At 39.5% G+C, this 12,592-nt stretch overlaps 1 protein-coding gene across 1 annotated transcript; it reads right to left on the reverse strand.

Moving 5' to 3' along the window:
- Window positions 1–245: 245 nt before the first annotated feature.
- LOC115721291 (bifunctional 3-dehydroquinate dehydratase/shikimate dehydrogenase, chloroplastic) lies at window positions 246–3,663 on the reverse strand. The gene is given in 11 exon segments (XM_061110908.1): window positions 246–447; window positions 550–712; window positions 801–949; window positions 1,460–1,609; window positions 1,716–1,827; window positions 1,940–2,003; window positions 2,095–2,435; window positions 2,562–2,780; window positions 2,869–2,942; window positions 2,945–2,973; window positions 3,088–3,663. Coding segments are annotated over 11 exon segments (1,560 nt in total). The 5' UTR covers window positions 3,303–3,663; the 3' UTR covers window positions 246–403.
- Window positions 3,664–12,592: the final 8,929 nt, after the last annotated feature.

Here is a 12,592-nt window from a genome sequence, read left to right on the forward strand (position 1 = left end):
CTCTTTACTTTTATGTTAAGTTGTAATTTTCTTTTATTTCTAGAACTTGTAATTTCGCGGCTCATAATGTGGTCAAGTGGACTTTACCAACAGTGTAATCGGTATGGTAGAGCTATCTTCAATATTTGAGTCCTATCTTTTGTAATGAACAGAAGATCTAACTTCTATTTTTATTTTTTTTATAAAACACATATATTCAGAAAAAAAAACCCCACTTAAGGCTGGTTGGTAGCACTCCTTCGATATGCAAGATACAATTTTGATTTAAAAAATCATAATATCATAACAATGATAAATATAATAAACTTCATAGAAACTTGTACATTTTTGCCTTGAATTTCCATTATTTATCAGCATATGCATAATCAGATTAAAACTTGTGTATTTCCATTGATGAAGAACATTAAAACTTGTCCAAAATAATCTCACGCATCAACTCTTCAGGAGCTGCAAAGCCAGGGAAAGTAATAGCCACACAATGAATAGTTTTCATTAGTAAACTAAGGATAAAAAATCAACCAAAAAAAAAAAAAAAACACCTGACCATACCTTGTCTTTCTGTGAAGAGATTGAATTGTCCAATGGCCTGTCTAAGAAACATTTCGACTCCACTGACGATGATAGCACCGGCTGTTTCAGCTTCTTTTAGTAATTTGGTATTCTTAGGTGTGTAAACCGAGTCAAATACAAGCTCATAATCTGCCAAGCTTGCCTTGAGCAAAAGAAAAAATAACCATCTCAACAAAGAGTCTTAAAGTGAAACTAGTACAATATGTATGGTATTAGTAGTAATAGATGACCTCAGAAACAGGAATTCGAGCTGTACTTGGGTGCATTCCTAGAGGTGTTGCATTGGCAAGAATTGCTCCTTTCTCTGGCTGAAACTTGGCTAATTCTTTGAAATTCCTTACTTCACCACGTACAGCATAAGCAAGAGACTTTTCTCTGTCTTTTTGGACAAAACAACAATAGTCAGGAGCATGTGTCTCTAGCAGGGTCAACCCGTGAGCATTAGGGTCAAAGGAAAATTTTGATAATTTTATAATATTTTCATATAAAATAGTATTTTGTAAAATTTAAGGACATTTTATACAGAACAATAAAAAAGAAAAATGCTAAAAGGCACCAGTGGTGCTAAGCACCCTCCTACGTGTCAATATCGCTATTGGTCTAATTTAATATCGGGTCCCATATAGTTTAATATAATAGTTTTTAGGAAGTATCGCTAGCCAACCGTAAGGCGACACGTCTTAAGGGTGCTAGGCACCACTGGTGCCCAATAGCAATGCTTAATAAAAAATGACATTCTTCCAAATTTTTGACCTTTTAATTGGGCACTAGGTATAGGCTTGCTCTGCCTATGCCAAGGGAGAGCCCTGCTCTCTAGGTGTGTCTTCACTTTTACTTTTTTTTTTTTTTAACATTTTATGATTTAGCTTTAATGTTAGATGACGCCTACCAAAATCAATGTCGAAAACTACTACATGAGCTCCTCTACTTTTGGCACCAAAGGCTAAGGCTCTTCCTGCTCCACCAGCTCCAACCAGCACAAACAACTTGTCTTTAAGTGGAGAATTCAAAGATGTTTTTCCATTAGTACATCTGTGTGCTGTAACATTTCAAATGAAACAAAATCCGAAAAGATAAGAAAAGTATCTGAAAAATTAGGAAGAAGCATAACATTTTTCTTGGGAAACTTTCATGCATGAAAATACCTCTGATTAGTGCATCCTCAATTGCAGTTATTGCAGCTTCACAATCTGTGTTATAACCAATTAGCTTTCCATCACTAGGCCTCCTTATAATTGTATTAGCAGCATCTATAGCCTGATGCAAACATTGATTAGCCCAAAAAGAAACTACAATTATAATCATAATGTAATTTGATACAAAAGCTACTTCAGTATTTTTTTTTTTTTGAATTGGAGAAAGTGCCAACCTGAGCAAGTTGATTAACTTCACCACAAAATTCAATTACTGCCTCCTTGTATGGAATTCCAACACTAGAGGATCACCATAATAAAAATACATGTAGAACTTAGGAGACTGTAAATCCAGCAAAGAGCTCATGATATCGTTCACTAATACACTTACCTAAATCCAGGAAAGTCTGGGCTGGGATAGACACTGAAGAATTTCTGAAGATCATCAACGAACATTGGAACATAAACTACATTAAAATTGACATGCCTGATGACAGGATTGTGCAATATAGGACCTTTGCTATGTCCAACAGGTTTTGAGATAAGTCCAAAAACTTTAGTATCCTTGTTTATGCAGTCAACTTTATAGACTTCTATAAGGCTTGCTAAGGTAGGCAAACTTGGTATGGAATCTCCATCTATAGAGCCATACACCAAGAATCCACCATATTTTGGGGACAATATTTGGCTTATGAGACCTCTTTCCCCAGAAGAGTATGCAATCAGCGGTACCTACTGGAAGCAGAAAAACCATTCAATCATTTATCTACTTATTTATCCCTTTTAAGTTTTTCATTGGAAACTCTAGTGAAAGATTGCATAAAGTGAGAACCAGAGAAAATTAGCAAGAACTCTGACCTGGCAAATTGAGAAGAGATTAAAAATTCTTGGTAATTCTGTAATATCAGCTGCATTAGTGACTAATTTGATGATATCTGCTCTTGTTTCTTGCATACTTGAAATAATATGTTTAAGTTCTTGTTCTAAAGGGGTCTCTCCATTTACATAAAATGATACAATATTTTTAGTACCTCTGCTAGGACTATTTCTTTGTTCTTCCATAAACTTAGAGGCCACCTATTTAAGGATGAAAATTGATTGATATATGATAAAAAAGAGAAAACACCTCACATATTTAAGTGACAAATAAGCCTAAAAGCACCACCTTGAGCTCAAATTCTACATAATCATCTCCCAAATCTTTTGCCATTTGAAGTGCCTCAATTCTACTATGTTCATACCTTCATAGAAACCACCATTCCACTTTGGCCTGAGATGATCAATATATTAGTATTTACACTATATTTCAAACAACAGAAGAAACAGTTTCTCATTTCTGACTTTGACATAAAAATTCAAATATGTTTAGTTAGAAATGATATACCGAAAAACGATGAGGGTTGTCAACAGTTTATCTTTCAAGATGATGTCAAGGTCTTTTTGAGGATGAAAATTGTCAATGCAATCCAACCTGATCTCAACAATATCAGCTCCTTGTGCCTTGGCCTGGTTCATGCCACTCACCATTCCCTCGGCAGATTTAGCCATTAACGGAACACATAACAAGGTTGCGGTTTTCTTCATTCCAACACTTCCCATGATAAAAATAAATAAATAACTAAATCCAACCCAAAGAGGAAAAGAGTTCAACACTTTTACACGTCTGCACCCGCAGGGCTAACCCAATAGTACAATACTAAAAAACCTGACCAAAGACAGTGTTTAAGCCACAAATCAATGTAGGAGGATGTGGAGTCAAAGTTAATATTTATAGGAATTGCTTGAATGGCAAAAAATGCAACAAAAGTGGTACAAAAAGTTGGTGGATTATTGGTGACAAATGAATTGGCGGGTAAGGTAGGGTAGAAGAAGTAGTTCTCTGACACACAGAGGAGAAAAAGAGAGAAAAGGCATAGTTTGGCACTTTGGATTCTGTATAAAAAAGAAAATGAGAGTAGGGGTAGGTGAGATTGATACAGATACTTGGTGGTTGTAAATGTAGGGTCAAACTTCTTTCTCACTAGTCAGACAAGGCAAACATGATTTTTGTTTAGCTGTAGGTTCTCCAAAATTTTTTTAAAAAGCTATTTTTTGACTGTTTGCCAAACATATTTTTATCACATCTTTTTTAAAAATCAGCTTTTAGCTTTTCCAACTACAATACTAAAAATTACACCAAATTTTATATTCTTTATTATTTTATTATTTTATTAGTATAATAAGAATATTTTAATACTAAATATATATAATTATTTACTTTTTCTTCTTTAAAGTATTATTTAATTATTAATTTTTTAAAAAAAAAATAAACAAAGCCATTTATGAGGATAGGTTTAATGTCCCATTAGAATAAATATAGTGTAAAACTACAATATATTTAATGTTTTAGTGTCCCATTAGAGATGGCTGAGTGACTAAACAAGAATGTATTAATTTAAGGATAAGGCCAAAACTTTTCACTCTATAAAATGTTGATTAGATGATTTGTAAAGAGAGAGAGATAAGATATGTTTTTTGATAATAAGAGAGAGAGAGAGAGAGAGAGAGAGAGAGAGAGAGAGAGAGAGAGAGAGAGAGAGAGAGAGAGAGATAAGATATATTGTCATTGGAAAAAGCACAAAAGGGTCAAGTGCAGCTCAGATACACCTCATTTGAACGATAATCATATTTGATTCCTTTTATGTCATGTCAGCCAGTTGTCTACTATAATTATATAATATTGTACTTCATCTTCATAACGCAAATGCAAATGCAAATGCAGCTCTTTGTTTTCTCATTTCTCCGCACATCACATTTTTCATGCTTCTGTATTTTATTTTATATTAATTTGATAAAATAATTAGTATTTTCTGTTTTTGACACAATTTAATTCTGCCTCCTATTAATTTTTTTTAAATATAAAAATTGTTGTTCAAAATTATTATTCTTATCCCTCAACTTTAAATAACACTAAATTTTATCTCTTTTTATTTAAAAAAAAATTAAAATTAAAATTTTCTATTAATTTTAGAAATTAAAAAAAAAACCTCAGTATTAAATTAATAAAAAATATATTTAATTTACTTGAAACACCTAAATTATTCTTATAAAAAAATATTTTCAAACTTTATTTTATTTATAAACACATATTTTAAAAAATTAAACCAAAATTATTGAAGAATCAATAAATAATTTAAACAAAATAAAATTTTTCCAAGAGAAAATCAAACTTGTTTATATTTACACAAACTTATATCTTAAAAAAAAATAATAATAATTAGATATTCAATAAAAATATATATTTTTAAAAAATAAAAATTAAACTAAAAAACATATTAGGTGTACCTAAAGAAATTCAGATTTTTGGAAAAAAAAATATACTCAAACTTGTTCTCCTAAAATTTAGTTTTTACAAAAATTTAATTTTTAATATACTTTTTTATATTCAAATAGATTTTTAATAAAAAATAATTAATTTTTAAATTGCTTATTAATTTTAAAATTTAAATTTATTTTTTAATTTTCTTAATTATTTTAATAATTTTTTAAGATATAAATTATTTTTTTAAAGAGGAAAAGAATCCAAAAAAAAAAAAACACTTCAAAGGAATAGGAAAGTATGCCTGGAACGCAGAACTCACAACAGGGGGGATTACCATATTCCAAAATGCATAAACTTTAGAAACTAAAGTTGATTTGGCTAAAAGATGAACCACCACACATTGGCTTCCGGAACCACATGAGAGAGAATTAAACTTTATTTTCCGGATGAAATGATGAATATCATTCAGAGTGGTATTGTTATCCCAAACTTCACACCGATGACATGGTATTTAGTAAGATGACACGTGTTATGGTGAGATTTCTCTCACCTAGAAACTCGAGACAAGACTCCTATTTAAAGGACACGTATATTCAGATTTCTAATAAAAGCTGAATTGTCCATGAGAAACTCCTCGAAGTTTGAACCTCGCCGGGATAAAGCCAACGAGATCTTGCGAGTACGACCAAAGTCGGATCGCGTAACTGTAATTCGCGTTATGAAGGATGAGAGAATGGATCCAACTCGCATGTGTCGCACCATATGCGAGTATCCTCTCTATACTTCTGCGAAAGCATAGAGATCAACCCTCTATGGTGCGATTTGGTCCCAACGACCCAATAGCCTTGATAAACCGATATAGATTCGCGTGTCTAGGTTCTATCAGCTCGATATGCGATGTCTACAGGAGGCGATTGCTTAAGGACTCAGACAGTCCAAACGTAATGATAACCCTGCGAGCTCAACAACGGAACATGAACAGTCAACTCGTGGGTGTGGAAGACGCATACGTTGATGGACTCAGTAACTGTCACCCATTTATTAATGTTAAAGTTGTTTGGGTTCAATTATTGCAATTCAATATGTAAATAATGGATTAACAATGAATGTGATCCTTATGTAACCGATTGGACGCCTGCTTTGTATATAAAGGGGTGATCCACCATGAAATGGGACCTACGAATCCTTTGCTACAGTGGACTAAGCAGAACACAATCTGACTGAACCACTATAATTCTTTGTCTTATTGATATTTTCCAGCTTTGTTTTTTTTCTTGCATTCCCTGTCGAGTACTCGCCATTCTAGGTCGAATACTCGCACTTGTCGTTTCTTTGAAAATTCTCTTTTATATTAATTAAATAATATATTTTGGTGTTGCGAAATTCACTCAACAACATTTGGCGCCGTCTGTGGGAACCGACTAAAGACTTCATTCATTTCAAAGAACACTAATCATCATGGCTGGAAATCACGCTAACGGAGCTAACAACGGGTCCATCAATATTGGAATGATGAGTGTACCGCTGTCTGGAGCCGGAGTGCCACCTGTGGATGTCATTAACGGCAGAGTAGGGAGAAGCAATATCAGACCTCTCAACCTATTCCCAGAAACGACTGGCCCTCAAGTCGGGGACACGTCCACGCCACCAGCAACCATGCATTTTCCCCCCGTCACTCCGGCGGTGGTATCCGAGGGAATGGTCCAGCTCACCACTGATCAATATGCTGCGATTCAGGATCAACTGTGGGCACTACAAGCCGAAGTAGATGGACAGAGCCGAGCTCGACGCCCTCCTCGAGTTCCCGCCATTCGCAACGATAACCCTCAGGTAACAACTTCTAGACGTCATACTAACCGTGTACGCAGGGAGCGAAGAACTAACCCTGAAGCTCTGGACCTGAACCATCCAATGTCAAGGGATCAATCTGCAAGGTTTCCAAACCAGAGCGCACAAATCGACGAAGATCTTGAGCGCCGACCATCAAGAGATAACGACGCAGAATCAACCTCTTCGTCGTCGCATGGTCGCACTCCGAGCAGGTATACAAGGTCCGGCTCTGTACAGACACAACAGGGAGGACTTTATCAGGTACACCGAGGTGATCTACGTGATCATCTCAACGCAGTTTTTAGGGCACGCTCTCGCGGCCCACATAATACCGAGACACTCCGTGATCCCCATTCGGGCGATCAGGGTGTCGACGCAGATAATAACCCGCCTATCGCGCCGATCGCGACCACTGGGATTAATGTCCCAGCAAACCTTGCCGCAGTAGTTGCGAGCGACTCCGGCTCCTACGGCAGGAGGAATTGACCAAAGCATGCTCCTTCAGCCTTTGAAAATGCTCGAGCAGCAACGTAAGCCTATATATAAGCTGCATGGCACCTCGCCTTTTACTACAGAGGTGCGACAGGCTCAACTTCCAAAAGGATTTTGTCTATCCGAATCCCTCAAATATAAAGGTACTTCTAACCCGATAAACTATTTAGAAAAATTCAATACTATAATGGAAGTAGACCAGGTACCACAGCTCGCAAAGTGCCGCATTCTTGCGGCAACACTCGAGGAAAATGCTCATGATTGGTTCACCCAATTACCCGAGGCATCAATATCGACGTGGGAAACTTTCGTCGACCTATTCCTCACGCATTTCCAAGCCACAATGACGTATAGGCCACCTTATACGACTTTGGCCAACATCAAACAAGAACCTGGTGAGTCTTTACAAGACTATTTCAAACGTTTTAACGCAGAAGTAACAAAGGTCGAGAAGGCCCCCGAGTCTTCGCTTGTTTGCATGTTGATAACAGGTATCTTGCCGAGGACCGACTTTTGGAAGGAACTACAAGCTCGAAGGCCCGAGTCCTTGGTAGAGTTCTTTGCCATGGCCGAACCTCACAAAAGAATTGAGAATTCTCTAGCGGAGTTAGAGAAGGGGAAGGACAAGCGCCGGTCACCCATACCGCGATCACGATCTCGCAGTCCGCGAGGGAAGAACTCCAGGGGCCGAAGCCCAAGAAGACGCAGCCCGCGAAGACAGCGAAGTCCGAAGCTGGCCAAGTCTCCTCCAAAGAAGGAGTTCTCGCAAAAAAGGAAGGGTGGACCTCGCTTCGTCAATTATACTGAACTCGCAGTCCCTCGAGACCATATCTACGCGATTGAAGAAAGAAACGGAGTCTTCAAGAAGCTGCCCCCCATCAGGGGAAATTGCGACCGGAGGGATCCTAAAAAATTCTGTAAGTACCACAAAGACATTGGTCACACTACTCTAGAATGTTGGGTCTGGCAGGATGAAATAGAGGAGCTGATCCGGAGAGGGAAATTCGACAAGTATAAAAGGTGCGAGGAAAGTCATCCCCAAGCGGATGACAAAGGAGAAAACCAGAATGCGAGTGGCTCCAGAACACCTCGCAATATCCTGACTATAATTGGAGGACCACACATCGCAGGCGACTCTCGCAAATCACAAGAACGGTATGCCAGAGAAGCCAAGGAGAAGCCGCTTACCAATGTGAATAATCTTGGTGAACGGCCCGAGAAGCTCTTTAAGAAAGAATGCGACGACATCATCTTTATGGAAAGTGATGCGAGATGGGTCCATCACCCGCATTCTGATGCACTGGTGATAGTCGCCAATATTGGTGGGGACAATGTCCATCGCATACTGGTTGATAATGGGAGTTCAGTGAATCTGCTGAATTTCCAAGCCTTCAAACAAATGGGGTTGTAGGAGAAGGATTTGCGACCCGTGACATCGAGCATTTATGGCTTCTCGGGAGATGTCATAGCAATTAAAGGAATGATCAAACTCCCAATAACTTTGGGAACTGCCCCAGTAACAGCCAAGTCAATGGCAGACTTCGCAGTAATCGACCAATACTCAGCGTATAACGCCGTAATTGGTCGACCAATCCTGAAGGAGATGAAGATCGTAACCTCGATCTATCATCTGACAATGAAGTTCCCTACTCCCGCTGGAGTAGGTTCAGTGCGGGGAGTCCAATCCGACTCACGAGAATGTTATAACGCAGCCGTTAAACTCGCAGAAAAAAGGACAGTAAATGTTATCTACCTTTTGGAAGCACCACCTCCTCGTCAGGAGATCCTCAGGATCGAGGAGGTGCCGCACATAGATGAACCGGACTTGGATCCAAGAATCCTCGATCACACCGCCGCAGCCCAAGCCGCGGAAGACACAATCGAGGTACCTATAGATCCTGTAGATAATAACAAGGTTTTAAAAATTGGTTCTAAATTAAATTTACAGCTGCGAGAACAATTAACGACCTTTTTAAAGCAAAATCTTGATGTCTTTGCCTGGAAACATTCAGATATGATCGGGATATCTCCGCAAGTCATGTGTCATCGCTTGAACATTGACCCCGAAGTGCAAGGTGTCCGACAAAAGCGCCGCAAAATGGACCCCGCGAGGTACCAAGCGCTGAAAGAAGAAATCGACCGCCTCCTTGCCTGCGGCTTTATACGGGAGTCGTTTTACCCCAACTGGTTAGCAAACCCCGTACTTGTGCCAAAGCCTAATGGCTCATGGCGCACTTGTGTTGACTTTACAGATCTAAACAAAGCCTGTCCCAAAGACAGCTTTCCTCTTCCTAGCATTGACCAGCTTGTCGATGCCACTGCAGGTCACGAACTTTTGAGTTTTATGGTTGCATACTCGGGATATAATCAAATCCCGATGTATGAACCAGACCAAGAGCATACCTCGTTCATTACTGATCGAGGATTATACTGTTACAAAGTAATGCCTTTTGGTTTAATAAACGCAGGTGCGACTTATCAAAGGCTAGTGAATATGATGTTCGCAGATCTCATTGGAAAGACCATGGAGGTATATGTTGACGATATGCTCGTAAAATCACAACATGCGTAGGATCATATTGCCCACTTACAGGCCATGTTCGATATACTGCGACGATACAAGATGCGTCTAAATCCATTGAAATGCGTCTTTGGGGTTGGCTCTGGGAAATTCCTTGGTTTTATGGTTAATCAGCGAGGAATAGAAGCAAATCCTGCGAAGATCAGGGCATTGGTGGAGATGCCATCACCGACCAAGCCAAAGGAGGTTCAAAGCCTCACAGGTAAAGTCGCAGCTTTAAACCGCTTTATATCCAGATCTTCTGATAAGTGCAAGGAGTTTTTTCAGATTTTGAAAGGCGACAAAAGGTTTCATTGTAACGAAAAATGCGAGCAAGCCTTTCAAGCTTTAAAAACACACTTGGGGCAGCCTTCGATCTTGTCAAAGCCATTGTCCGGAGAAGTCTTGTCTGTCTATTTGGCCGTCTCAGAATATGCGATTAGTTCGGTACTAATACGCGAGGACCAAGGACGCCAATACCCAGTGTATTACGTCAGTAAGTGATTACTTGATGCCGAGACGCGTTATCCCCAAATGGAGAAATTGGCTTTCGCCTTGATAATATCCTCAAGGAAATTGCGACCCTACTTCCAGGCTCACAGCATTGAAGTTTTGACGAACTTCCCCTTAAGACAAGTTCTAGCGAAACCAGAAGCATCGGGGAGATTGTTAAAATGGGCGATGGAGTTGAGTCAATTCGACATCAAGTATAAACTGAGAACTGCGATCAAGGGGCAAGCCTTGGCAGATTTTATACTTGAATTCCCCAGCACCGAGGTGGCAGTCGTAGAGGACAGAAGTGACATTGCTATAGCTGGCAGAGAAACATGGACATTGTACGTCGATGGAGCCTCAAATAGCGAAGGTTCTGGCAGTGGGATCTTGTTAATCAGTCCCAATAATTTCAAGGTACACGCAGCTTTACGTTTTGAGTTTTCTGCATCTAACAATGAAGCCGAGTATGAAGCTTTAATCGCAGGATTGAAACTTGCCCTCGAGATGAAAGTCGAATATCTTCAGGCTTTTAGCGACTCCCAAATCGTGGTATGCCAGGTGAATGGAGAATACCTAGCGAGAGGAGGGAGATTGGTTAAATACTTAGCCATTGTTCGCGAAATAATGCAGACGTTCAAAAATGTAGTCGTGTCTCGAGTACCGCGTGCTCAAAATGCACACGCAGACGCATTGGCCCGTTTGGCCTCAACTAGAGAAGCCGAATTGCTCGATGTGATTCCGGTAGACGTATTGGCTCACCCAACCATAAATCAAGAAGTAGTCATGGAGATAGATGACGTTCAGGAGATTACCTGGATGACTCCTATCCTCGCATATCTGGAGAAGGGGCTCTTACCCGATGATAAAATAGAGGCAAGAAAATTGCGACAGCGAGCAGCCCGTTATGTAATATGTGACCAAAGGTTGTATCGTAGAAGTTTTAGTCAACCGCTTCTCAAATGTATCAGTGGAGAGGATTGTGGTTACATACTTCGTGAAGTACACGAGGGGATTTGTGGCAATCATACCGGAGGTAATTCCCTTGCATTAAAAATTATGCGACAAGGGTATTACTGGCCAACATTGCGACAAGATGCTCTCGCGTTTGCAAAGAAGTGTGACAGATGTCAGCGAATAGCCACTTACACCCACCAGCCTCCGAGTAACCTCCATTCTATCACGAGTCCATGGCCCTTTGCAATATGGGGAATTGATCTAATCGACGAGTTACCCAAAGGAAAAGGCGGAGTCAAATATGCGGTAGTCGCAGTCGATTACTTCACGAAGTGGGCTGAAGCCAAAGCACTCGCAACCATCACAGCAACGAAATTGCGCGAGTTTGTCTATACCTCCATCATTTGTCGTTTTCGCATTCCGCATAAACTCATTTCAGACAATGGAAAACAGTTTGACTGCAAAGAGATGCGACAGCTATGCGACGATTTGGGAATTAAAAAGGCTTTTTCCGCAGTTGCTTACCCGCAGAGTAACGGACAAACTGAAGCCATTAATAAAATAATCAAACACACCATAAAAGGGAAACTAGAAGATCGCAAAGGAGCTTGGCCAGACGAGTTACCGCAAGTCCTATGGTCTTATAATACGACCCCTCGATCTACAACTGGCGAAACACCCTTCTCACTTTCTTATGGGTGCGAGGCCATGTTGCCAGTTGAGGTTGGGGCAGGTTCCCTACGCAGAGATATTTTCAACATCTCGCAGAACAACGAGAATCAGCTATTCTGCCTTGATCTTTTGGAGGAAAAGCGTGACCAAGCGCACCTAAAAAATGCGGCTTACCAACAGCGAACTGCAAGATACTTTAACTCCAAAGTGAAAATAAAAGCCCTGCGAGCAGGAGACTTGGTCCTTAGAAGAGTAATGCCAAACACCAAAAACCCGTCGCATGGGGTCTTTGGGGATAATTGGGAAGGACCATACCTCATCGCAGAAAAAATTGGTGATGCAACGTATCGACTCGCAACACTCGATGGAACTGCGATTCCACGAGCATGGAATGGCGAGACTTTGAAATTTTATTATCAATAGTACTCGCATTATTCGATTATGTTCACTCTTGTACTTATACTTAGATATTTTTCATTCAAAAGAAAAAAAAAATCCTAAGTATACGGGGGTATATATGCCCGAATGTACCCGAATGTACTATTGATTATATGAATGAAATTACTTGTTAAATTTTCAAAAAAT

The sequence above is a fragment of the Cannabis sativa genome, chromosome 2 (genome assembly GCF_029168945.1).
Source record: "Cannabis sativa cultivar Pink pepper isolate KNU-18-1 chromosome 2, ASM2916894v1, whole genome shotgun sequence".
Taxonomy (NCBI): Eukaryota; Viridiplantae; Streptophyta; class Magnoliopsida; order Rosales; family Cannabaceae; genus Cannabis; species Cannabis sativa.